The following is a 27,867-nucleotide window of genomic DNA, read 5'->3' on the forward strand; positions in this document are numbered from 1 at the left end:
GGGAGCTTGAAGAGCGTAGCAGCATCAAAGCCACATCCCCTCCCCCTTCATCCTTCCCCACCTCCTCCACTGGCTGAGGTCCAGGCGAAAGAGAGGAAGGAGACTCCCAACAACTGCCTACAGGACTGGGGGGGAAGAGATGAGACAGACAGACAGCCAGCACAGTGGGGAAAAGTAAAAGAAGTCTGGCTGTTATATAAAAGGCTACCTGCTCACTGTTTTTGGTCGTAGAGATTGAACTCGTCTGTTTGCAGCCTTGTAGAATGAACTTTTAGAAGAATAAGAATGAAAAATAATGTATAAAATTCAATACAGAACCCTTCTACCAAGAACCATTTGTCAATAATGCATTCTTTGCTAGTAATTTAGTAAAACGGAGGATGACACAAAAAATATACTATATTGGACCAACAGTTGAGTGTCTTAATATTAGCTTTATTTACACATCATCACATCTAATTTAGGCATGCCACTCTTACTGTATTAGAAAGTAAAATACATCATTGTAAAGACATGCCACGATTAGTGTCTGGCTATTGACGAATATTAAACCTCAAACGTCCACTTCGAGCGGTACAAAAATTGAATAGGAGATAACAATGTGTGTGTTTGTGTGTCTGTGTGTGTGTGGAGCAGGTGATAGCTGGGTGTATTGGCCGTGGGTGAGGAGGCAAGAGGAAGCAGAGGGAGGGCACACAGGCTAAACAGGGGGTGTTTGTCCTGTCATCATGGCGTCTAGACAGAGCCTCTCCTCACCCTAATTAACACACACACGATGGGTCACACTCACAACCTGAGGAGAGAGATTGGAGTCCCTCATACACAGGCTGGTCTCATTGCAACCTGTGGATATACAGTATATATATGTGGATATACCATAGGGTATACACACACACATACACACACACACACACACACACACACACACACACACACACACACACACACACACACACACACACACACACACACACACACACACACACACACACACACACACACACACACACACACACACACCTTAGGGTACTACTTTCTCTGCTTCCAAGCTAAATCATCTCTCACACATATGCATGTGCGCACAAACACCCACACACACACACAGATAATTGAGGGGGAGCTGTCCACCAGAGGAATGTTCACTCATAACACCAAGTTCACTTGGACTGCTAAATATTCCACACTAATTATACAGACATAAACATGTGGGAACACACACATACACACAGGCATAAACACACTCACAGTCATTCTTCGCACAGTAATTATTCCTCTAAACATGGCATTTCCACACAAAAATATCCACACCACCATCTTACTACAGTATAGTCTGGTGGTAGACCCAAGACCCCACACATCACACAACCATTGTACAACTCCAACCAGAAACAATGCCAGTATAGTGCTGGTGCTTTTGATGCCATTGCTGCTTTCCAGTCTTTGTCTTTCAAAGGTTTTGCTTCTTTCAATCAGCCTCCATACCCCTACTAGCCCTCCCTCTAATTCCTCTAGAAATGAGGGTGGTATACCAACCACAATTGTCGAGCGTAGTGATTTAACTTTAAAGAACCTTTGGTATGTGGGGGATCATAATGAAATATACAGTACAGATAAGCAGCTGGTGAGGTTCTGTCATTGTTTGTATGACTTTGTCATTTGCCCCACGGAGGTTGTATCTGACACACCAGTATGACACCGTGTGATGCAAAATGGTGGGAAAAAGGTGGACAGTCGGCTAATAATCCATTATGAATGAGTTTTTTCCAACCATTAGTAAACCATGTATACGTGTTTACCATCTATAAACCATTTAGTGGACCTGGTATCATTTATAAATCATGAAGAAAAAACTACGTACATATACATTATATATACAAAAGTAGTGGATTCAGCTATTATAGCCACACCCGTTGCTGACAGGTGTATAAAATCGAGCACACAGCCATGCAATCTCCATAAACAAACATTGGCAGTAGAATGGCCTTACTGAAGAGCTCAGTGACTTTCAACGTGGCACAGTCATTATTATATATATTTTTTTTAAATGTTACCTTTTTTTAACTAAGATGCCACCTTTCCAACAGGTCAGTTCGTCAAATTTTTGCCCTGCTAGAGCTGCCTTGGTCAACTGTAAGTTTTTTTTAATTCATTTTTATTGAACCCTTATTTTACCAGGTAAGTTGACTGAGAACACATTCTCATTTACAGCAACGACCTGGGGAATAGTTACAGGGGAGAGGAGGGGGGATGAATGAGCCAATTGTAAACTCGGGTGATCAGGGGGCCATGATGGTATGAAGGCCAGATTGGGAATTTAGTCAGGACACCAGGGTTAACACCCCTACTCTTACGATAAGTGCCACGGGATCTTTAGTGACCACAGAGAGTCAGGACACCATAACGTCCCATCCGAAAGACAGTGCTGTTATTGTGAGGTGGAAACATCTAGGAGCAACAATGGCTCAGGCGCGAAGTGGTAGACCACACAAGCTCACAGAACGGGACTGCCGAGTGCTGAAGTGTGTAAAAATCGCCTGTCTTCGGTTGCAACACTCACTACCGAGTTCCAAACTGCCTCTGGAAGCAACGTCAGAACAATAACTGTTCGTCAGGAGCTTAATGAAATGGGTTTCCATGGCCAAGCAGCCGCACACAAGCCTAAGATCACCATGCGCAATGCAACGCGTCAGCTGGAATGGGGTAAAGCTCGCAGCCATTGGACTCTGGACCAGTGAAAACTGGAGTGATGAATCACGCTTCACCTTTTGGCAGTCCGATGGCCAAATCTGGGTTTGGCAGATACCAGGAGAATGCTACCTGCCCCAATGCATAGTGCCAACTGTAAAGTTTGGTGGAGGAGGAATAATGGTCTGGGGCTGTTTTTCATGGTTAGGGCTAGACCCCTTAGTTCCACTGAAGGGAAATCTTAACGCGACAGCATACAATGACATTCTAGACGATTCTGCTTCTAACTGTGTGGGAACAAAGCCCTTTCCTGTATAAGCCCTTTCCTGTTTCAGCATGACAATCCCCCTGTGCACAAAGCATTGTCCATACAGGAAAGGTTTGTCGAGATCGGTGTAGAAGAACTTGACTGGCCTGCACAGAGCCCTGACCTCAACATCAAACACCTTTGGGATGAATTGGACCGCCGACTGCGAGCCAGGCCTAATTGCCCAACATCAGTGCCGACCTCACAAATGCTCGTGCCTGAATGGAAGCAAGTTCCCACAGCAATGTTCCAACATGTAATGGAAAGCATTCCCAAAAGAGTGGAGGCTGTTATAACAGCAAAGGGGGGACCAACTCCATATTAATGCCCATAATTTTAGAATTAGATGTTCGATGAGCAGGTGTCCACATACGTTTGGTCATGTAGTGTACATAGTCATACACTATGTAGTCATGTTTACAACTCTCCTTCCGTAGCCTCCAACTGCTGTTAAATGCAAGTAAAACTAAATGTATGCTCTTCAACCGATCAATGCCTGCACCTGCCCACCCGTCCAGCATCAATACTCTGGACGGCTCTGACTTAGAATATGTGGATAACTACAAATACCTAGGTGTCTGGTTAGACTGTAAACTCTAATTCCAGACTCACATTAAGCATCTCCAATCGAAAATGAAATCTAGAATCGGCTTCCTATTTTGCAACAAAGCATCCTTCACTCATGCTGCCAAACATACCCTCGTAAACCTGACCATCCTACCGATCCTCGACTTTGGCGATGTCATTTACAAAATAGCCTCCAACACTCTACTCAACAAATTGGATGCGGTCTATCACAGTGCCATCCAAAGCCCCATATACTACCCACCACTGCGATCTGTAACCTCTCGTTGGCTGGCCCTCGCTTCACTCTCGTCGCAAAACACACTGGCTCCAGGTCATCTACAAGTCTCTGCTAGGTAAAGCCCCACCTCATCTCAGCTCACTGGTCACATTTAACATTTACATTTAAGTAATTTAGCAGACGCTCTTATCCAGAGCGACTTACAAAATTGGTGCATACACCTTATGGCATCCAGTGGAACAGCCACTTACATCTAAATCTTTTTTTTTTTGGGGGGTGAGAATCATAGCAGCACCCACTCGTAGCACGTGCTCCAGCAGGTATGGCTCACTAGTCACCCCCAAAGCCAATTCATACTTTCATACTTTTTTTCCTTCCAGTTCTCTGCTGCCAATGACTGGAACAAACTGCAAAAAATCACTGAAGCTGGGGACTCATATCTCCCTCAGCTTTAAGCACCAGCTGTCAGAGCAGCTCACAGATCACTGCACCTGTACATAGCCAATCTGTAAACAGCCCATCCAACTACCTCATCCCCAAACTGTATTTATTTATCTTGCTCCTTTGCACCTGAGTATCTCTACTTGCACATTCATCTTCTGCACATCTACCATTCCAGTGTTTAATTGCTATATTGTAATTACTTCGCCACCATGGCCTATTTATTGCCTTAACTCCCTTATCTTACCTCATTTGCACTCACTGTATATAGACTTTTTTCTTTCTTTTTTTTCTACTGTATTACTGACTATGTTTTGTTTATTCCATGTGTAACTCTGTGTTGTTATATATGTCAAAATGCTATGCTTTATTTTGGACAGATTGCAGTTGCAAATTAGAACTTGTTCTCAACTAGCCTACCTGGTTAAATAAAGGTGAAAAAAATAGGCATACCTAAATAAAGTGTAACTAGCGCTTTGAGGAGAATTTCCCGCCTCTTCCTGTCCCTGAGCTGAACGTGGTTGCCCCGGCGACAGACTCAGTCTGGATGATTGGCGCTCCATGGTCCATTTCGTACTGCAAGGCCAAGCTGAAGGAGGGGGCATCATAGACACTGTAGAGGGCAGAGGAGCGGTCTGCACGCATGCACTGCTGGGGGAAGGTGCTGATCTGCTCAGCTAGCTCCAGAGCTGCCTGCAGAGCTGAGACACACACACGCAAAAACACACACACAAGATATGTAAGTGAGCATCGTAAAGAAACAGACTCATGCGGAGGCAAATAAGCACATACATGTACACACATACACACCACCAAGCGTACATTCATTACACATCACCAACTGTACACTAATCAAAATCAAACTTTATTTGTCACATGCGCCGAATTCAACACCTTACCGCAAAATGCTTACATAAAAGCCCTTAACCAACAGTGCAGTTCAAGAAAGAGTTAAGAGAATATTTCACAAATAAAATGAAGTAAAAAATAATAACAATTAACAATAAAATAACAATAATGAGGTTTTATTACCTTTATTTGATTTGATTTAACTAGGCAAGTTAGTTAAGAACAAATTCTTATTTTCAATTACGGCCTAGGAACGGCGACAGACTCAGTCTGGATGATTGGCGCTCCTGCCTGTTCAGGGGCAGAACGACAGATCGGGGGTTTGAACTTGCAACCTTCCGGTTACTAGTCCAACGCTCTAACCACTAGGCTACCCTGCCGCCCCAACACTTTATACAGGGGGTACCGGTACCGATTCAATGTGCGGGGTTACAGGTTAATAGTAATAACAAATAGCGAGTAGCAGCAGTGTGCAAAACAAATGGGGGGGGTCAATGTAAATAGTCCGGTGGCCATTTGATTAATTGTTCAGCAGTCTTATGGGTTGGGTGTAGAAGCTGTTAAGAACCCTTTTAGTCCTAGACTTGGTGCTCTGGTACCACTAGCCGTGCAATAGCAAAGAAAACAGTCTATGACTTGGGTGACTGGAGTCTCTGAAATGTTTGGAGGCTTTCCTCTGACACCGCCTGGTATATAGGTCCTGGATGACAGGAGGAATGGCCCCAGTGATGTACTCGGCTGTCCGCATTAGCCTCTGTCGCGTCTAACTAACAATTCCTAAACTACTGTCTTATACACAGTGTAAGGGGATAAAGAATATGTACATAAGGATATATGAATGAGTGATGGTACAGAGCAGCATAGGCACGATACAGTAGATGGTATCAAGTACAGTATATACATATAAGATGAGTATGTAAACAAAGTGGCATAGTTAAAGTGGCTAGTGATACATGTATTACATAAGGATGCAGTCGATGATATAGAGTACAGTATATACGTATGCATATGAGATGAATAATGTAGGGTAAGTAACATTATATAAGGTAGCATTGTTTAAAGTGGCTAGTGATATATTTACATCATTCCCATCAATTCCCATTATTAAAGTGGCTGGAGTTGTGTCAGTGTGTTGGCAGCGGCCACTCAATGTTAGTGGTGGCTGTTTAACAGTCTGATGGCCTTGAGATAGAAGCTGTTTTTCAGTCTCTCGGTCCCAGCTTTGATGCACCTGTACTGACCTCGCCTTCTGGATGATAGCGGGGTGAACAGGCAGTGGCTCGGGTGGTTGATGTCCTTGATGATCTTTATGGCCTTCCTGTAACATCGGGTGGTGTAGGTGTCCTGGAGGGCAGGTAGTTTGCCCCCGGTGATGCGTTGTGCAGACCTCACTACCCTCTGGAGAGCCTTACGGTTGAGGGTGGAGCAGTTGCCGTACCAGGCGGTGATACAGCCCGCCAGGATGCTCTCGATTGTGCATCTGTAGAAGTTTGTGAGTGCTTTTGGTGACAAGCCAAATTTCTTCAGCCTCATGAGGTTGAAGAGGCGCTGCTGCGCCTTCTTCACGATGCTGTCTGTGTGAGTGGACCAATTCAGTTTGTCTGTGATGTGTATGCCGAGGAACTTAAAACTTGCTACCCTCTCCACTACTGTTCCATCGATGTGGATAGGGGGGTGTTCCCTCTGCTGTTTCCTGAAGTCCACAATCATCTCCTTAGTTTTGTTGACGTTGAGTGTGAGGTTATTTTCCTGACACCACACTCCGAGGGCCCTCACCTCCTCCCTGTAGGCAGTCTCGTCGTTGTTGGTAATCAAGCCTACCACTGTTGTGTCGTCCGCAAACTTGATGATTGAGTTGGAGGCGTGCATGGCCACGCAGTCGTGGGTGAACAGGGAGTACAGGAGAGGGCTCAGAACGCACCCTTGTGGGGCCCCAGTGTTGAGGATCAGAGGGGAGGAGATGTTGTTACCTACCCTCACCACCTGGGGGCGGCCCGTCAGGAAGTCCAGTACCCAGTTGCACAGGGCGGGGTCGAGACCCAGGGTCTCGAGCTTGATGACGAGCTTGGAGGGTACTACTGGAGGGTGTTGAATGACGAGCTGTAGTCGATGAACAGCATTCTCACATAGGTATTCCTCTTGTCCAGATGGGTTAGGGCAATGTGCAGTGTGGTTCAGATTGCATCGTCTGTGGACCTATTTGGGCGGTAAGCAAATTGGAGTGGGTCTAGGGTGTCAGGTAGGGTGGAGGTGATATGGTCCTTGACTAGTCTCTCAAAGCACTTCATGATGACGGAAGTGAGTGCTACGGGGCGGTAGTCGTTTAGCTCAGTTACCTTAGCTTTCTTGGGAACAGGAACAATGGTGGCCCTCTTGAAGCATGTGGGAACAGCAGACTGGTATAGGGATTGATTGAATATGTCCGTAAACACACCGGCCAGCTGGTCTGCGCATGCTCTGAGGGCGCGGCTGGGGATGCCGTCTGGGCCTGCAGCCTTGCGAGGGTTAACACGTTTAAATGTCTTACTCACCTCGGCTGCAGTGAAGGAGAGACCGCATGTTTTCGTTGCAGGCCGTGTCAGTGGCACTGTATTGTCCTCAAAGCGGGCAAAAAAGTTATTTAGTCTGCCTGGGAGCAAGACATCCTGGTCCGTGACTGGGCTGGATTTCTTCATGTAGTCCATGATTGCCTGTAGACCCTGCCACATGCCTCTTGTGTCTGAGCCGTTGAATTGAGATTCTACTTTGTCTCTGTACTGACGCTTAGCTTGTTTGATAGCCTTGTGGAGGGAATAGCTGCACTGTTTGTATTCGGTCATGTTACCAGACACCTTGCCCTGATTAAAAGCAGTGGTTCGCGCTTTCAGTTTCACGCGAATGCTGCCATCAATCCACGGTTTCTGGTTAGGGAATGTTTTAATCGTTGCTATGGGAACGACATCTTCAACGCACGTTCTAATGAACTCGCACACCGAATCAGCGTATTCGTCAATGTTGTTATCTGACGCAATACGAAACATATTCCAGTCCACGTGCTGGAAGCAGTCTTGGAGTGTGGAGTCAGCTTGGTCGGACCAGCGTTGGACAGACCTCAGCGTGGGAGCCTCTGGTTTTAGTTTCTGTCTGTAGGCAGGGATCAGCAAAATGGAGTCGTGGTCAGCTTTTCCCGAAAGGGGGGCGGGGCAGGGCCTTATATGTGTCGCGGAAGTTAGAGTAACAATGATCCAAGGTTTTTCCACCCCTGGTTGCGCAATCGATATGCTGATAAAATTTAGGGAGTCTTGTTTTCAGATTAGCCTTGTTAAAATCCCCAGCTACAATGAATGCAGCCTCCGGATAAATGGTTTCCAGTTTGCAAAGAGTTAAATAAAGTTTGTTCAGAGCCATCGATGTGTCTGCTTGGGGGGGGATATATACGGCTGTGATTATAATCGAAGAGAATTCTCTTGGTAGATAATGCGGTCTACATTTGATTGTGAGGAATTAAATCAGGTGAACAGAAGGATTTGAGTTCCTGTATGTTTCTTTCATCACACCATGTCTCGTTAATCATAAGGCATACGCCCCCGCCCCTCTTCTTACCAGAAAGGTGTTTGTTTCTGTCGGCGCGATGCGTGGAGAAACCAGCAGTTGTTGCACCAAGATGTTTCCACAGTAGTAGTCAGGATGCTCTCGATGGTGCAGCTGTATAACATTTTAAGGATCTGGGAACCCATGCCAAATCTTTTCAGTCTCCTGTGGGGGAAAGGTGTTGTCGTGCCCTCTTCACGACTGTCTTGGTGTGTTTGAACCATGATAGTTCGTTGGTGATGTGGACAACAAGGAACTTGAAACTCTCGAACCGCTCCACTACAGCCCCATCGATGTTAATGGGGGCCTGTTCAGCCCGCCTTTTCCAGTAGTCTACAATCAGCTCCTTTGTCTTGCTCACATTGAGGGAGAGGTTGTTGTCCTGGCACCACACTGCCAGGTCTCTGACCTCCTCCCTATAGGCTGTGTCATTGTTGTGGGTGATAACACTGTTGTGTCGTCAGCAAACTTAATGATGGTGTTGGAGTCGTGTTTGACCACGCAGTCGTGGGTGAACGGGGAGTACAGGAGGGGACTAAGTACACACCCCTGAGGGGCCCCAGTGTTTACGATCAGTGTGGCAGACGTGTTGTTGCCTACCCTTACCACCTGGAGGTGGCCTGTCAGGAAGTCCAGGATCCAGTTCCAGAGGGGGGTGTTTAGTCCCAGGGTCCTTAGGTTAGTGATGAGCTTTGTGGGCACTATGATGTTGAACGCTGAACTGTAGTCAATGAACAGCATTCTCACATAGGTGTTCCTTTTGTCCAGGTGGGAAAGGGCAGTGTGGATTGCGATTGAGATTGCATCCTCTGTGGATCTGTTGGGGCGGTATGCAAATTGGAGTGGGTCTAGGGTATAAGGGAGGATGCTGTTTATGTGAGCCTTAATAATAATATATGCCATTTAGCAGACGCTTTTATCCAAAGCAACTTACAGTCATGTGTGCATACATTCTACGTATGGGTGGTCCCGGGAATCGAACCCACTACCCTGGCGTTACAAGCGCCATGCTCTACCAACTGAGCTACAGAAGCCTTAAGTGTTACGTGCCTCGAAGTGAACATAAAAGGCATTTAGCTCGCGTTACTGGGCGCGTCTGGGTTTCTCTTTGTAGTCCGTAATAGTTTTCAAGTCCTGCCACATCCGACGAGAGTCAGAGCCGGTGTAGTAGGATTCAATCTTAATCCTGTATTGAAGCTTTGCTTGTTTGATGGTTCGTCTGAAGGCATAGCGGGATTTCTTATAAGTGTCCGGATTAGTGTCCCCCTCCTTGAAAGTGGCAGCTCTATCCTTTAGCTCAGTGCAGATGTTGCCTGTAATCCATGGCATCTGGTTGGGATATGTACGTAGTCACCGTGGGGAGCATCTATTGATGAAGCCAATGAGGTGGTATACTCCTCAATGCCATTGGATGATTTCCAGAACATATTCCAGTCTGTGCTAGCAAAACAGTCCTGTAGCGTAGCATCCGCGTCATCTGACCTCTTCCGTATTGAGCGAGTCACTGGTACTTCCTGCTTTAGTTTTTGTTTGTAAGCAGGAATCAGGAGGACAGAATTATAGTCAGATTTGCCAAATGGAGGGCGGGGGAGAGCTTTGTATGCATCTCTGTGTGTGGAGTAAAGTTGGTCTAGAGTTCTTTTTTCCTCTGGTTGCACATGTGACATGCTGGTAGAAATGAGGAGAAATGGATTTAAGTTTGCCTGCATTAGTCCCCGGCCACTAGGAGAGCAATCTCCATAGACAAACATTGGCAGTAGAATGGCCTTGCTGAAGAGCTCAGTGACTTAACGTGCCACCGTCATAGGATGCCACCTTTCCAACACGTCAGTTTGTCAAATTTCTGCCCTGCTCAAGCTGTCCTGGTCAACTGGGAGTGCTGTTATTGTGAAGTGGAAACATCTTGGTGCAACAACGGCTCAGCCGCGAAGTGGTATGCCACACGAGCTCACAGAACGGGAGTGCTGAGTGCTGAAGCTTTCCGTCTGTCCTCGATTGCAACACTCACTACCTAGTTCCAAACTGTGTGGAGTAGAGGTGGTCTAGAGTTTTTTCCCCTCTGGTTGCACATGTGACATGCTGGTAGAAATGAGGTAAAACGGATTTAATTAAGTTTGCCTGCGTTAAAGTCCCCGGCCACTAGGAGCGCCGCTTCTGGGAGAGCGTTTTCTTGTTTGCTTGTGGCCTTATACAGTTGGTTGAGTGCAGTCTTAGTACCCGCAACAGTTTGTGGTGGTAAATAGACGGCTACAAATAATATAGATGAGAACTCTCTAGGTAGATAGTGTGGTCTACAGCTCATCATAAGGTACTCTACCTAAGGCGAGCAATATCTCGAGACTTCTTTAATAGAAATCGCACACCAGCTGTTATTGACAAATAGACACACCCCCACTGCTCGTCTTACCAGACGTAGCTTTCTGTCCTGCCAGTGCATTGAAAAATCCCACCAGCTCTATATTATTACATACATTATATATTATCCGCGTCGTCGTTCAGCCACGACTCAGTGAAACAATTTACAGTTTTTAATGGCCCGTTGGTAGGATAATCTTAATTGTAGGTCATCGATTTCATTTTCCAATGATTGCACATTGCCCAATAGAGCGGATGGCAGTGGAGGTTTACCCACTCACCTACGAATTCTCAGAAGGCAGCCCGACCTCCGCACCCTTTTCTCCGTCTTTTATCACTCAAATGATGGGGATTTGGCCCTGTTCCCGAGAAAGCAGTATATCCTTTGCGCCGGACTCGTTAAAGGAAAAAGCTCCAGTTCGAGGTGAGTAATTGCTGTTCTGATGTCCAGAAGTTATTTTCGGTCATAAGAGACGGTAGCAGCAACATTATGTACAAAATAAGTTAAAATAAGTTGGTTAGGAGCATGTAAAATGTCAATCATCCCCTCGGGCACCATTCTAAACATTCACACCACCAAACGTACTCATACACACCACCAAGCGAGTGTTATACACAAACACACAGGATATATACCCTCTGTAGTTAGTTTCAATAATTACATTAGCATAGGAAACTTGGCAGCTATTCAGTTACAGCTACTGCTGGTGCATCCTCCCTTCCTCCTGCACTTCCTGCCTCTCTGTGATTGAGCCAAGCCACCTTGTTCCCTGGGCCACATGAAAGCACTGGATGACATCCAAATCTCCTATGGAAGCAAAGGGCTGATGTGAGTGATGCCCAAGTGCCCCTCTCTCTTTGAGCTATCTCTAACCAAAGTGATCAGCCTCAGAGTCCAATTAGTCGGACTTGGCTGTGGGAATGACTTCCGAAAAGACTTAACTTAATCTTCTAATGTTTTTTGAGGAATTTTAACCAGGAGAGCACATGAAAAGGCTTTTCATAGGGATGAAGGAGTTGGAGTTCACACATCCATAGCAAAAATGCCATTTTGGAAATTATACATAGTCCAATTCAACTATCATTGCTCAAAGAATTTGATGAAGTTATTCGTAAGGTTTATTCCAACCAATGAAATGGCATATAAATTTGATAACTCTTGAGTAAAATAGCTTACATAAATCTGTCTAATCTACCACAGCCATTACATTGGAACAGATACAGTGGGGCAAAAAAGTATTTAGTCAGTCACCAATTGTGCAAGTTCTCCCACTTAAAAAGATGAGAGAGGCCTGTCATTTTCATCATAGGTACACTTCAACTATGACAGACAAAATGAGGGGAAAAAATCCAGAAAATCACATTGTAGGATTTTTAATTAATTTATTTGCAAATTATGGTGGAAAATAAGTATTTGGTCACCTACAAACAAGCAAGATTTCTGGCTCTCACAGACCTGTAACTTCTTCTTTAAGAGGCTCCTCTGTCCTCCACTCGTTACCTGTATTAATGGCACCTGTTTGAACTTGTTATCAGTATAAAAGACACCTGTCCACAACCTCAAACAGTCACACACCAAACTCCATTGGCCAAGTCCAAAGAGCTGTCAAAGGACACCAGAAACAAAATTGTAGACCTGCACCAGGCTGGGAAGACTGAATCTGCAATAGGTAAGCAGCTTGGTTTGAAGAAATCAACTGTGGGATCAATTATTAGGAAATGGAAGACATACAAGACCACTGATAATCTCCCTCAATCTGGGGCTCCACGCAAGATCTCACCCCGTGTGGTCAAAATGATTACAAGAACGGTGAGCAAAAATCCCAGAACCACATGGGGGGACCTAGTGAATGACCTGCAGAGAGCTGGGACCAAAGTAACAAAGCCTACCATCAGTAACACACTACGCCGCCAGGGACTCAAATCCTGCAGTGCCAGACGTGTCCCCCTGCTTAAGCCAGTACATGTCCAGGCCCGTCTGAAGTTTGCTAGAGAGCATTTGGATGATCCAGAAGAAGATTGGGTGAATGTCATATGGTCAGATGAAACCAAAATATAACTTTTTGGTAAAAACTCAACTCGTCGTGTTTGGAGGACAAAGAATGCTGGGTTGCATCCAAAGAACACCATACCTACTGTGAAGCATGGGGGTGGAAACATCATGCTTTGGGGCTGTTTTTCTCAAAGGGACCAGGATGACTGATCCGTGTAAAGGAAAGAATGAATGGGGCCATGTATCATGAGATTTTGAGTGAAAACCTCCTTCCATCAGCAAGGGCATTGAAGATGAAACGTGGCTGGGTCTTTCAGCATGACAATGATCCCAAACACACCGCCCGGGCAACGAAGGAGTGGCTTCGTAACAAGCATTTCAAGGTCCTGGAGGGGCCTAGCCAGTCTCCAGATCTCAACCCCATAGAGAATCTTTGGAGGGAGTTGAAAGTCTGTGTTGCCCAGCAACAGCCCCAAAACAACACTGCTCTAGAGGAGATCTGCATGGAGGAACGGGCCAAAATACCAGCAACAGTGTGTGAAAACCTTGTGAAGACTTACAGAAAACGTTTGACCTCTGTCATTGCCAACAAAGGGTATATAACAAAGTATTGAGATTTTTTTTGTTATTGACCAAATACTTATTTTCCACCATAATTTGCAAATAAATTCATTAAAAATCCTACAATGTGATTTTCTGGATTTTATTTTCTTATTTTGTCTGTCATAGTTGAAGAGTACCTATGATGACAATTACAGGCCTCTCTCATTTTTCTAAGTGGGAGAACTTGCACAATTGGTGACTGACTAAATACTCTTTTGCCCCACTTTAACAAAACTTCAAAATGCAAGTTAAAAAAATACTTGTTCAGAGTGAGGAGAGGAATATTACCAACAAAACCTCAAGAGAGGGCATATTTCTTACCTTGGCCATCCGGTACCACTCTGTTAGCCAATCCGAAGGCTAAGGCCTCCTGTGCCCCAATGGGTCTTCCAGTCAGAATCAAGTCCATAGCCCGGGAGAGACCAATGAGACGGGGGAGCCGGACTGTACCCCCATCAATCAAGGGGACGCCTAAGGTGACAAGGGAATCATCCATGAGTGACATTCTAAGGAGGGCTGCAGGACTTTACAGAGTGGTTGACTATTCTAGTCTTAATGTTGCACACAGACATACACATACGCTTATAAGTGGGTAGGTAGACTGTGAGGGAGTTTATCACTTATGCGTTCCACCCAGTGATGTAGTGTTAAAAATATATATATGGGAGTAAACGCTGACCGCCGTTCGTGGTGAGTAAAGCAATGCTCCTTATACTTTTAATGCATTTTCCGCAAAAGGTGGGTAAACGCTCGTGCAAAATTAAAAAGCTGCATAAGCAGTGTTGTCATGCTTTTACCCTCCACTACACACACTCCTGGTTGCACCAATGTATGACTTAAAAATAAGTGTTTTTCCACCAACACTGAGTGGCTCCTAAAATATCATAATTCATATACAAATGAAATCTAAGTTTATTGGTAGCGTACACATATTTGTAGGTGTTATATCAGGTGCAGTAAAATGCTGACGTTACAAGCTCCAACAGTGCAGTAGAATGTCTCGCAAATACAATACAAATAAACAAATAATCAAAAATCAAAACAAGAAATCAAGATATGACAGTACGAGTCCAAATAATGATCCAGAGTAGCTAAATTAAAGTTACCATGTCCACCAGCATATCCACCAGCCTGAGAATTATGATAGTAGGATATTTGCGGAAGCCCTTGTGGCCGTGAGGCAGATGGAGGTAGAGTTTTACTGGCCTCCGAAGCACAGGGAGCTTGTGTCCTCAATTCCTGTCAGTCAGAGATTCTGCTTGACCACCCATTATTAAGAGCATATGAGTCCAACATATTTTCATAACCTGAAATCATCTTTCTGGGTTTTCGGTGGGAGTTCCCCAGGAGAGAGTTGTGGAAACACTAATTCTATTCATTCATACTCCCCGCTACATTCTCGGAGTCCTTCAAATAAATCACATTTGAATACATTGAATACCAGTGTTAATACATCTGCAACCAATCGAGAGGCCTCGGGTCAAAAACTCAGCACATATGGCAACCTGACACAAGACAGGTTCTTAGGGAGGGAGCTCTTTGTCAGCAAATACATATTTTCCTGTCTCTACCGGTCAGGTCGATTCCGTTGAACATTCCTATGAAAGAGTGTGCTGCCAATAGCCCAAGGTGAAGAAATCTGACTTCAATTCCATTATTTAAAAAACATTTTTTACATTTTTTTACAATAACATTGCATTACAAACTTTAAGTCCATTTGTTACATTTTCTCAAACAGGATGGCCAGTTTGAGCAATTCCACCCCACATACTGATGAGTCCCTCTCCCCCTCGCAAACACACACACACACCACAACCCCCTAGTTTCTCTCAGGGCCGGAGGCTAGATTAGATTGTGGCGCAGAGAGCCTCTTCAGTCCGTGTCCAGAACTAACAGGCCAGATTGGAGAGAGAGGAGCCAGGTTGGGCCAGATAATCTTTAGTGCTGTTGGCACCGTGCTATCAGCCCTCGGAAGGGTCCTCTCTTATCCAGCAGCCGCCTCAAAGCCTGCTGATACTCTCCCTGTCTGTCTCAAACTAGTCCTGTTTGCATTAACACACCAGCCTATCCTTTGTTCCCTATGAATGGAATCCAGTGTGTTGGGCAACGTCCCCTTGAAATCGTCTCATTTAAAAAAAAATTGGGGGGGGGGCATTTTGTGGATATACCAGAACTTCCTTTAATTCCTCATCTATTCAAAGCAGATAAATCCATCTAGAGTCATACCAGTTTTAACAGGTTTTTTTTGCGTGTGTCAGCAGAGCCCATTGTCCAATAATAGATATAGGTGGTTCTCTTCCTGACTGTCAGCCTTATCCTCTGCATTGCAGGGGTAGTGCAGGAGGATATGCCTTTTACCACTTTTTTATCCAATGTTTTTTTTTTCTAAAACGCTGCTATGCTGGGGAGATGATGGTTAACCATTCATATTCCAATATCATTTCTATGTATGCTGGTTGCAACAATGGCCTCACTTAGGGCTGTGTCTGTCATGACATTTTGTCAGCTGGTTATTGCAAAAGACTGCTTATAAGTCCTGTGCCATTATTTTATATTATATCATGGCATTGTTGAATACTTGTTTCTGATTGGCTTGAAGGGCATTATGTATATCTGCACGGTAGAATTCAATGGCTATAGTTCATTCTTACATGTTCTGTTTGAGCTGCTTTTGAAAGAAAAAGTAGAATTGAAAACATGATTGGCATTGTTGAATTCGATGTTCATAATGGCAAGCTAGGACTGATGGTTTGGTTAGCTAAACTACAAAGTCTGTTTGTTTGATTACCACGGCAACTACTGTAGCTATCTAGTAAACTTGCTAGCTACTTCAGTGGATGTTGAACAAATTTCTAGCTGCAAATGTGTTAAATTATAGCCATGGTATAAAAGGGATAATCAACTCGGGGCTCAATGCGTTCTCTGGAAAACAGTGGAAGGTCAGTTCAACTCCGCTTGCACATCGTGGAACACACCTTCCGAGTCGTTCAATATTTTACAGGGATGATTATCCCTTACGTATATGATTTTATAGTATACGAATATAATTTAACTTAGCTGATATTTGAAGTGGCTATGTTGAGCGTAAAACGTGATAATTTGAAACAGGTCCCTGATACGCTAGATGTATAGTTATTTGGCAACTTTAGATGTGAATGATACAAACCTTAGAATGTCTTTGAAATCAAAACATTATCTATTGATGATTTGAGAATGTAGCAAAAAAAAGAAGCTTGTTCCTTTCCTCAGGCTGCACAGCTGTTCTCTCATCAAGTGATCATATTTTCACCCATCAGACTATTCTCAATTGAATCTTGTCTTTACTAGTCAAATTTGTTTCAATTTAGAATGGCCCATTATCAAATGGAACAAGGGGAAAAAGACATGTCATCCGTATGGTACACTGGAATAGCGAATGGAGGCCGCTCGCTTTCCCGCCGGACCGTTTTTCAATGATGCCGGGTAGGATACTTAGGTTTTATAGTGGAGCATGTGCTTAATATGAGCAGCTGATATATACATATAAGAACACTTTCACTCCATGTTTGAGAATCAAGCTCTAGCTGCGCGACAGGTGATATTACGCCCAAACCCTGCAGCTACCCATTGCTTGATTTGGAACATCAATAGTAACATGATTTCGCAACAAAACATTTTTTACTAAACTGTTGACAGCCCCTCTGCGCGCTCTAGAAAGGAATAGAGAGAGTAGGAGATGGAAACGCACAGGGGTGAGATTCTGTATAGCTAAAGGTAATGTGTCAACCAATTAATTCTGAAGAAAAAAAGGCCTATTCCTAGGCAATTCAAAAACAAATGCACTATAATTGTAGGCCAACTCTGAAAGCCGCCCTGCACAATCAATGAACCAACAGCATTGCCTAGGGCTATACATTCTCTCCCAGACTCATGGATATACATCTTGGAGCATAACATAAGGTAACCAGTCCATCCTGTATGAATAATAATACAGTCCACACTCAAAGGCAATAAATCAGATTTGTTTAATTTTGAAGTATAGGCTAGACCAATTATGTAGCAAAAACATCTTAAATCACTTTAGTTTTTCTGCCATTTTAATTCCGGTTGGTTTTTTTTGGTGGGGGGCTCATGAGCCTACTCCGAAGCTCTAATGTGGGTATTGGTGTTTTGAATGAATCATCACCTTAGAAAGCGCTGTCCATTTCGTTGCATTATTGAAACAACATCCACAACATCCATGTTTTACACTCAGTTTCAACCTGCTGTTGAACTTCTTTCTTCAAATTTATCATCAGTGAGGTGAGTTTAAAAAGCACAATACTCTTTTGATGATAAGAGTTTTGATTTGATTTTCAAATGCATTGATGTCAGAGTGATTAGAGGGACAATAGAGCCCGGAGTACCAGACCATTAAGACCTGAAGGTTGTTAGCAAGTTGGGTAAGAGGAGATTAACGTGACTCAATGGTCACATGGAATTTTCCTGCGGTCATGACTCATGACTGCCGGTGTGGCGGTAATACAGTCACCGCAACAGCCCTAGCCTCACTCTCATTCATTTGCTTCCTCTTGGTTCAAACACCACATCTATAGGTACAGTAAGACTCCCAGTACAACAGTGAAGTGTTGAACTCTGTGAAACAGTTTGGGCAGACGACTGATGTTTTTTAGTTTGAACTGAGCTGTGCTGGAGATACAGGCATCTGCACCACTTCAAAGCAAAGCTGTCCACAATGGACTCTCATGAGGGTTAATGTGATTAAGTTCGATGCGGATTAAAGATTTCCAGCCAAATCCGTACGGAACGGATACAGAGATGAGAACGTGAACCTTTAACGGAGGTTCACTTTGAAACACCCCAACACTCCATCTTGGAGAAATATTTTGGGCTTAATACACTGTCACAGGATTCCCTTTTTGTTCAGCACATCAAAGAAATATTTGGACGTTTTTTGGTGTCTGCGAGTTCATTGTTTGATGAAGACCTCCCCATGGGCTCTGAAGAACGCACAGGACATTCTGAGAACTAGAGTTTAACTCACATCTAGTAAACCACAGAGACGCACAGTGCTGCAGGTGCCTTTCTAGCCACTAGCCAGATCCTCTAGTCTTAAGATTGGGGTGTGGTCTTTCTAGTCTCTCTGCAGGCTTGGGGTCAGGTCCAGTCCAGTATCACACACAGTCTCTGGCAGCTGCATCTCACCCCACCACCCCATCCATCTCACTAATTGGATCTTTTAGTGCAGCCGGAACGTCCCGGAGCCAAGGTCCAGAGGTTATCCTGCATTGGGCCAAGGACAGCCAGGAGGTTCGAAATTCAGTTTCTGCTAAGGACTCCCTGTAGAGGTTAGACTAACTGTCCACTCCTGTGCCCATGCACTGCTTAGAGGGGAAGTATTCAGCCATGCAGCTTCACGTAGCAGAGCTTTTGAATGGTATCCCCATGTCATCAATAACAAGTCATCGGATATTTGTTTGAATTGGCCAACATGATGTCAGCTTTGGACCGGGCTGTGCTCTAAACATGTGGGCTATCCTATAATCCCTCGTTTTGGCCTTCCTCGTTTTTCCACATGAGACGGGGCTCCAATGAATCATGTGACAGGAAGCTGTCACTCACTTGTGTCTTCCATTGGGCCACATGACATAGATTTGGGTTATTCATTCAAACCACAGGGGATCCCTTGGGCTGATGTCCAAGTGTTTCTCCACCAAAAACGCTAACAGAATTCTCCCATTAAACTAAAGAAATGCAACAAACCTACCAGAGAGATAGACTACAGAGGAGTAGAGTTACTTTTGATGAGTAGAGCCTTACTGCTCCAGGCTAACTACAGAGTGGAGGAACACAACGTCCACGGCTGATAACTGGGTATGGTCAAAATAACAATTACAGTGCTAAACTCACATCCAATTATAGAACGAGCCACAGTGGCCAAACTAAGCTGGGGAAACGACTGGGGAAAGTGTTGACAAACAACCCAGGGGTTTGTGGAATGAGGCATAGCCGAGATGGTGTGGTGGCTGAACATAAGCAGCTGAGAGGAAATGTGCCTCTGCCGCCAACAGTGTCAAAACCTCACAGAGCACACATGCTCCACTCTAGGCTGCTTAAGGAGATCTAAAGTGAGCGATTAGTCATTCCCCTTTCACCAGCTCAATTCGGTACGTATCAAGGAAAGGAGACAATTTGAGGATTGAGGAAGCCAACAGACTATTGCGATTTACCCCTAATGTCATGCACTTAGCGGCGTCAGTATGATATATGATGTGATGTGAAGAAGACGAGACATGGTGGCCATGCCCCTGCCACAAGACAGTCTGAACGGTGGCACTGGCTCTGGCCCTAGCTCTGGTCGCAAGTCAGGCAAGGGCACTGCCAGGATGCTGTTTAATTACAGAGCCAAAATGATAAGCCCCATTTAGAGAAAGAGACCCAGGATCTACCCGCTGCCAGTAAATTATAGTACGACCGGTCCTATTTATAAACACAGAGGTCATATTTTTAACCCCGGAGGCAGACTGGTATCGAGATGGGAGATGCTACTACACGCTACATTCATTTCCTCTCCTTCTGGTTATCAGAGAGTTCAGCATGTACAGTACTGGTGTCTGTACTTGCAATGCTTTCAAAGGCCATGGTCATTGCTGCTGAAACCCAAACAGGAGAAATCTAAAGTGATAACGGCTTGAAATTCTATGTTGCTGTTGAAAGGAAAATTAATCAGGCACTTTGTAACAATTTTGACTTCCACTGGTGGGCTAAGGGCTGCAACCTCACTCAATTACATGGCATACACACACACTAGTGGGGGGGGTGGACCAGGCTCAGGGAGGTGGCTAGGGGTCATCTCGTAGGTGGGATACACATACCAAATCTGCGACAGAACACCCCCATGACAGCGCTCTCCTCCACCACTCTCAGGTCAGCCAACAGAGCCAGCTCCAGCCCTCCAGCCACTGCGTAGCCACTGACCGCTGCTATCAACGGCTTGGACAACACCAGTCGGGAGGGACCCTGGGAAGCACACAACATGACACACACACCCTGAGCGGGGCATGAAAAGAATACACTCCCTAAACAAGGCTGCAACTAGACTTCCTGCACAAACATACTCCCACAACAAGGAAGGACCCTGGTCTTTACAAGAATACAAGAATACACAAGCTTGAAAGACTGGCAATAGAGATAACAGATTATATACAGTGCCTTCAGAAAGTATTCATACCCTTTGACTTATTCCACATTTTGTTGTGTTACAGCCAAAATTCAAAATGGAGTCCACCTGTGGCCAATTCAATTGCTTGGACACGATTTAGAAAGAAACACACCTGTATATATAAGGTCCCATTGTTGACAGTGCATGTCAGAGCATAAACTATATCATGAAGTCCAAGGACCTGTCTGTAGATCTCCAAGATAGAATTGTGATGAGACATATCTGGGGAAGGGTATAAAACATTTTCTAGAGTGTTGAAAGTTCCCAAGAGCAGAGTTGTCACCATCATTGCGAAATTGAAAAAATATGGAACTACCCAGTCTCTGCCTAGAGCTGGTCGTTCGACCAAACTGAGAAACTGGGCAAGAAGGACATTGGTCAGGGAGAGGTGACCAATAACCCAATGCCCACTCTGAGCTATAGAGTTCCTTGGCTGAGATGGAAGAACTTGCCAGAAGGACAACCATCTCTACATCACTTCACTAATCTGGGCTTTATGGGAGAGTGGCCAGGTGGAAACCACTCCTGAGAAAAAGGCACATGACAGCACGCTTGGAGTTGGTAAAAACGCACGTGAAAGACTCTGAGAGCATAAGGCAAGAGATGATGTAGTCTGATGAGACAAAAATGTTGCAAAGCGCTATGTCTATAGAAAACCAGGTACAGCTCATAACTCGTCTAACACCATCCCTACTGCGAAGCATGGTGGTGGCAGCATCATGCTATGGGGATGCTTTTCAGCGACAGGAACTGGGAGACTGGTAAGGATAGAGGGAACAATGAATGAAGCCAAATACAGGCAAATCCTTGATGAGAAACTGCTTCGGAGTAAAAACAACAGACTGGGGGGCAAAGATTTACGTTCCAACATGACAATGACCCCAAACATACAGCCAAAGCAAAATTTGAATGGCTTCAGAACAAGAATGTGAAAGTCATTGCGTGGCCCAGACTTGAATACCATTGGAAATCTGTGGAAAGACTTGAAGATTGCTGTTCACCGCTGCTCCCCATCTAACTTAACAGAGCTTGAGAAAATCTGGAAGGAAGAATGGGAGAAATGTAATCAAATTTGAATTCAGGCTGGAACACAACAAAATGTGGAATAAGTCAAGGGGTAAGAATACTTTCTGAAAGCACTGTATGAAAGACATACCACAACTGAACTATTTACATATACATACAGAGGGGTCAATAATGACAAACAGATACATTGAAAGTTAGGTTGTGTGTTATCAGTCATCAACGGTTCTGTGCACACTGATCGCGTGTGAGGGTGATGCAAAGTCAAGGAAGGTTTTTGCAAATGCGCGCACCATAGGAGCAGGACCTTTGGTGACATCTTGCTCCAATTTGAGGGAGGCAGTGTGATGGGCCAGCTCTTTCAGATCGTAACCAGCACAGAAATTCCCTCCTGGAAGAGACCACAAAATTACAAAGTATGGCAGCTGGCAACTGAAGAGGAAGGGAAAATGACGAGGATGAAAAAAAAATACAACAACTTGAAGAAGAGAGGCAGGGCTGCAATTTAGAAATGAATGAGGAAATATGGCTGGCTGGCACACAAATGGTTTTCTGCTCTTGGCGTGGGCTCAGTCTCTCTTTACTGCACAATGCTCTCATTAATGGTAGAATAACGCACCCTGACCAAAGCCCCTTCCATTGGATTCATGTGGTAATTACAACATTACCCAGGAGGCCTACAAACACTAAGTCACAGGCGCTGAGGCGGAGGGCTGTAAAATGGTGTGACCGCTCTGTTTCTAACTGTAATGAGACTGAGGATGAGAAATGTGCTACAACACCCCTCCACTGAGACTGGCTTGATTACAGCAGCAGTGGATCCGAGGAGGAGTGTTCTTTAAAAAGCTGTGTCTGTGTAATTATATGCCGGTGCTTTCTGGATTTGATTGAATCTGTACGAAGACATATTGTAAAAGGACTATATCAGGAGATATTATGATATCGTTTTCTGTTTTTAAAACTGATGACAGCATATTGTAACTTCATGGTGAGTTTAGAATCAGAGAAACAAGCTAAAACCAATATGCAAATTGTGCAGTGCACACAACTCTTTGGGAAAAGCCCCTAAAGAGTATTTTATTATTGATATTAATGGAAAAGTTGAAGTAACATACCCATATCTCAAGTTTGGATTTGGCCTCACGTGACAACACTTTATCGTATGTTCTCTACATTGGGGATAAAATGGCCTCATTGAAAGGTGCTACAACAGTGACCTTTGCAGCTATTTCAGCAGTTAGCAAACCTTCAGATTCTCCCATCCCCCTTACTATAAAAACAGAGAAATACGATTCCAAAAAACTCTAAATATGTGCCAACAGATTCAAAATTCTTATAACAGAGGTAATTACTCATAATTTAGTGAAAAGTACTGAAACAATTCTCCCAAAATGGCGATGAAAATGATCATGTTTTGGACTAATTTGGACCAAATAGCTTCCTTATGGCTGCACTGTTAGTATTCCAGACTGGACATGTCTAGCTGTCACCTCCACAAGTAGAGAGATTAGTATTTACCAGGGCAGTACCACATTTCAACCTACAAACTGGATTTACACTCCAATTAACAACGATGGCCAGCACAGGAATCCAAGTGCACTCTGCCAGATTCGTCCATTACGTTGGTCAAAGTTAAGCCAAATAACACAAGGCAATTACCGACACACTATTTTCAGTTCAGCGCCGAAGCGACCGGCATTTAGCAGCCGTCATTTCTGGGTTACAGCTTTGAGGTGTTTAAGCATTAACATAAAGCCTCTCTGCCGACGCTACACTCTAAGAGAGGAGAATTGATCCTGGTTGAAAAAATAATTTCCATTGTGGGAGTTCATTTGGATGGGGTGAGATGATCTTTTGGAGAGGTATTAAGTGTGTATAATTCTCGCTCCCTGGTTGACACAGAGCGGGGCCCTGGAAGCTGTGAGCATACATATGTTAATACAGACACTGCGGCGGCCGTCATGGCTGGCTCTCAGGACCCCTGTGAGCCCATCTCCTGGATGCTGTTAAATCAGGGCTAATTAGGCAGTGTGAGCGGGGGATGAGGAGGAGGAGTGGAGGATGTGATTCCCACTCATGGCTTCTAGCGCCTGCAGTTAGCCGGCGAAATGATTCAAAGTGAGTTTGATCTCTCGCCCCAGCTGATTGGGCAGCATTGTTCTACATGTGTAATTAAGGATATCTAAATAATTGGTGACTGTTTATAGTGTGTTATTGGGAGCCCGCCCACATAATTATATTCTGCCGAAATGATAAGGAAGTCATGTTCTTAAGGGGTTATTATGAACACCTTGCTATGTAGGAATACGATATATAAAGTGCCCTCAGAAAGTATTCATACCCCTTGACTTATTCCACATTTTGATGTGTTACAAGGCAGAATTCAAACTGGATGATTATTTTTTTACCCATCTACACACAATATCCCATAATAACAAAGTGAAAACATGTTTTTAGAAATGTTTGCCGAAGGCACTGTAAATATCATAATAGCCTGAATGTAAATGTCCTTATTAGCATTCTGTTGTCAAAGACATACAAAATATACTGTTTCCATCCAATAAAAGGGGTGTAATTGCATCTCTATGAGTTTGTTGTCTACTGTTCTGTATGTCTGGGGGAGAGTGGGATGTCATGTTTTGTACGTGTAACTGTTAGTGAGCCGTGGAAAGAAAATACATCAGGTGTCCGCAACAGGCCAAAACCATCCTGCGAGCGTTTTTTTTTTATAAAAAAAATAATATTAATTTTGGGTCAAAAAACACTCAAATCACCAGAAATTCAGCTAAAATGTGTTAAATTTAGGAAATCTGTTATGAAGTATTCCCACAAATAAAAATAAAAAAGTGCCTTCAGAAAGCATACCCGGTGACTTATTCCACATTTTGTTTACAGCCTGAATTCAAAATGGATAATTTTTTTCTCACACAAATGACACACAATACCCCATAATAAAAAACATGTTTTTAGAAAGGTTTACAAATGTATTATAAATTAAATACATAAATCCAATTTACATAACTATTCACACCCCTGAGTCAATACATGTTAGAATCACCTTTAGCAGCGATTACAGATGTGATTCTTTCTGGATTAGTCTCTAAGAGCTTTGCACACCTGGATTGTACAATATTTGCACATTATTTTAGACAGCCATTTCTCAGTCTTGCTATAGATTTTCAAGCAGATTTAAATCAAAACTGTAACTAGGCCACTCAGGAACATTGTTTGCCGTCTTGGTAAGCAAGTCCAGTGTATATTTGTCCTGGTCTTTTAGGTCTTTGTTCTGCTAAAAGGTGAATTTGTCTACCAGTGTCTGGTGGAAAGACTTAACCAGGTTTTCCACTAGGATTTTGCCTGTGCTTAGCTCTATTCCATAAATGTTTATCAATGACAAGCATACCCATAACATGATGACAGTCACCACCATGCTTGAAAATATGAAGTTGTACTCAGTGATGTGTTGTGTTGTACTTGCCCCCATCCAACACAACAGTTTTACTTTAGTGCCTTATTGCAAACAGGATGCATGTTTTGGAATATTTGTATTCTGTACAGGCTTCCTTCTTTTCACTCTGTCACTTTGATTAGTATTGTGGAGTAACTACAATGTTGTTGATCCATCCTCAGTTTTCTCCTATTACATCCATTAAACCCTGTAACTGTTTTAAATGGCCTCATGGTGACATCCCTGAGTGGTTTCCTTCCACTCCGGCAACAGAGTTAGTAAGGATGCCTGTATATTTGTAGTGACTGGGTGTATTGATACACCATCCAAAGTGTATTTAATAACTGCACCATGCTCAAAGGGATATGCAATGTCTGCTTTTTATTTGTATTTTTACCCATCTACCAATAGGTGCCGTTCTTTGTGAGGCATTGGAAAACCTCCCTGGTCTTTGTGGTTGAATCTGTGTTTGAAATCCCCTGCTCGACTGAGGGACCTTACAGATAATGGTATGTGTGGGGTATAGAGATGAGGTAGTCATTCAAAAATCATGTTAAACACTATTATTGCACACAGAGTGAGTCCATGCAACATAGTGACTTGTTCAGCAAATATTTACTCATTAACTTATTTAGGGATTGCCATAACAAAGGGACTGAATACGTATTAACTCAAGACATTTCAGGTTTTCATTTTTAATTAATATGCATAAAAATGAAAAAAAAAAAAAACATAATTCCACTTTGAAGTTATGGGGTATTGTGTGTAGGCCAGTGTCACAAAATCTCAATTGAATCCATTTCAAATTCAGGCTGTAACACAACAAAATGTAGAAAACGTAAAGGGATGTGAAAACCTTCTGAAGGTACTGTATGTGATCGTGTATCAATGTATAAAATGATAGTATTTAAAAAATAATCTCTTTTTGTGCTTAGTTGTGGTCAACTTGCAGTGTACACATTATTATAATTATGTTCCAGCCCCGACCATCCACTACGACAAAAATCGGCTTGTGGCTTAATCTAGTTGCCTACTACTGCAATATATCATCATCAGCCATGTCTCTGGTGTTGTCATAGAGACCCCCTTTGCTTGTCTCTATGTGCTAATGTCATGGGCGGGATCTGAACTGAGGTCTACTGCAGAAGAAACCAACATATTAACTATTGGTCCAAGAAGAAATTCCCTCTTGGGCCAAGGGCTGACAGATTTTGAAGTCCTAGGCGGGGCTACCTCATCATGTGACCATGAGCAACTGCTACATTAACCTGCTGACCTAGCCTAGATGCCAGTCAGTTTCTGCTCTCTTGCCAACTCTTTCTGGAATTATCATGCAAAACATGTTTGACTTGACAATGGAGTAGGCAAAAGCACAAACAGATCTGGGACCAGGCTACTGCTGACCTGCCATCAGAGGCTTTGCTGAGCTCCTGTCTGTAATGTGCAAGGTGTCTGTCTAACCGTTGCCATGCAGCACTGCTACGGTCAGGGCTGGGTCGCTGTCGAAGGCCGTGAGCTCGTCCAGCAGCCGTCCAGCTGTCTCCTGGTTCACCGCGTTCCGCACCTCGGGCCGGTTGATCGCCACCGTGACCACTGACCCCCTCCTCTCCTTCACCACAGTCCGCCCGGCGACTGCACAACAATAGGAGAGAAGAGAAGTGAGACCGCAGCACTTAGAAAGAAATGTCCCCAAAGCTGGGACTGGAATAGATTATGGCTGAGGATGAAGCTCTGTGGCAGAGAGCGTACAGTTGACTTGACATATTTACGGTAAGAAAAAGGGACCGAAATCAAGGTAGTTGCATCCAAAATAACTTCAACAAAAGAGATGAGAGATGCAACATCACCCCACCCATCCTACAATCATACAAAGTAAACAGTGTGAGAGCCAAAACACAATTCCATATAATATACTATATGAAAATGTGACTTCGCGTTATTCAATATTGACTACAATTTCATATTCCAATTGGAAGTCCTTGGAAGTCAAGGACAGTAAATTGAGTGTGCAGAACTCCACACAAATTATATCCACATATCCTAAATGCATGTTTTGTAACAAAGTGATACATAATGGCGCATGCTTTGAGAAATATATGTCTCAAATATTTTATGAATATACTAGGCTCCACATTCCACTCTGCCGCATGTCCATGGTCTGGTCTGAAAGCAAGTATTTGCTGCCCTCGGTTGTCAGAGATATGCCATTGCATATGACAACTGTGTTCTTCGACGTACTACCTTTCTCTGATTCCTTTCCGGCTGTAGTGCTGTAAGGGCTATTTTTCTCAGAATACCTTTTTCCAAGTAACCGGACTAGGGCAGTAGCAGCTCGCCAGTTCAGATTTCTAGCTAACAAAGCATGTGTCGCACTCGGACACGCTCGGAGAGTCATAGTTGTGATTGACAAGCACAAATAGAAACGTCTGAAGCTTACAGGAACTAAAGTAGCCCTAATTCAAAAGTGAATGTCCCTTATGCACATCTACAAACAAAATAAAATAAAAATGTCTACCCATCAACAAACGTTCCAATGTTTACTAATAATGTGCAGCACCTTGCAAGTTCCCCCCCAGAAACAAGGAAA

General features: G+C 43.8%; 1 protein-coding gene across 2 annotated transcripts; it reads right to left on the minus strand.

The window, feature by feature from the left end:
* Positions 1-414: 414 nt before the first annotated feature.
* Positions 415-27,845, minus strand: zgc:101569 (uncharacterized protein LOC449822 homolog). Of its 2 annotated transcripts, XM_035756803.2 has the most exons (7): positions 27,522-27,845; positions 26,742-26,912; positions 22,126-22,223; positions 20,463-20,607; positions 13,930-14,079; positions 11,675-11,820; positions 4,792-4,939 (listed from the first exon to the last, which is right to left on the minus strand). In XM_035756803.2, exons 1-6 carry the CDS (start codon positions 27,673-27,675, stop codon positions 11,711-11,713), a joined length of 828 nt encoding a protein of 275 aa, XP_035612696.1. In that variant the 5' UTR covers positions 27,676-27,845; the 3' UTR covers positions 4,792-4,939; positions 11,675-11,710. The 2 variants fall into 2 exon arrangements, with proteins under 2 accessions (XP_035612688.1, XP_035612696.1); XM_035756795.2 differs by lacking the exon at positions 11,675-11,820 and having other exon boundaries at positions 415-4,939.
* Between the last annotated feature and the right edge of the window lie 22 nt (positions 27,846-27,867).

This window comes from Oncorhynchus keta, chromosome 4 (genome assembly GCF_023373465.1).
Source record: "Oncorhynchus keta strain PuntledgeMale-10-30-2019 chromosome 4, Oket_V2, whole genome shotgun sequence".
In the NCBI taxonomy this organism is placed as follows: domain Eukaryota; kingdom Metazoa; phylum Chordata; class Actinopteri; order Salmoniformes; family Salmonidae; genus Oncorhynchus; species Oncorhynchus keta.

Coding starts and splice junctions, on each gene's coding strand:
- zgc:101569 (XM_035756795.2), bottom strand. CDS start 27,675: ATGACTCTCCGAGCGTGTCCGAGTGCGACACATGCTTTGTTAGCTAGA. Junction 20,608..22,125: donor CCAAAGGTCCTGCTCCTATG/GTGCGCGCATTT, acceptor TGTGCTTCCCAG/GGTCCCTCCCGACTGGTGTT. Junction 14,080..20,462: donor GGTGTTCTGTCGCAGATTTG/GTATGTGTATCC, acceptor TTGTCACCTTAG/GCGTCCCCTTGATTGATGGG.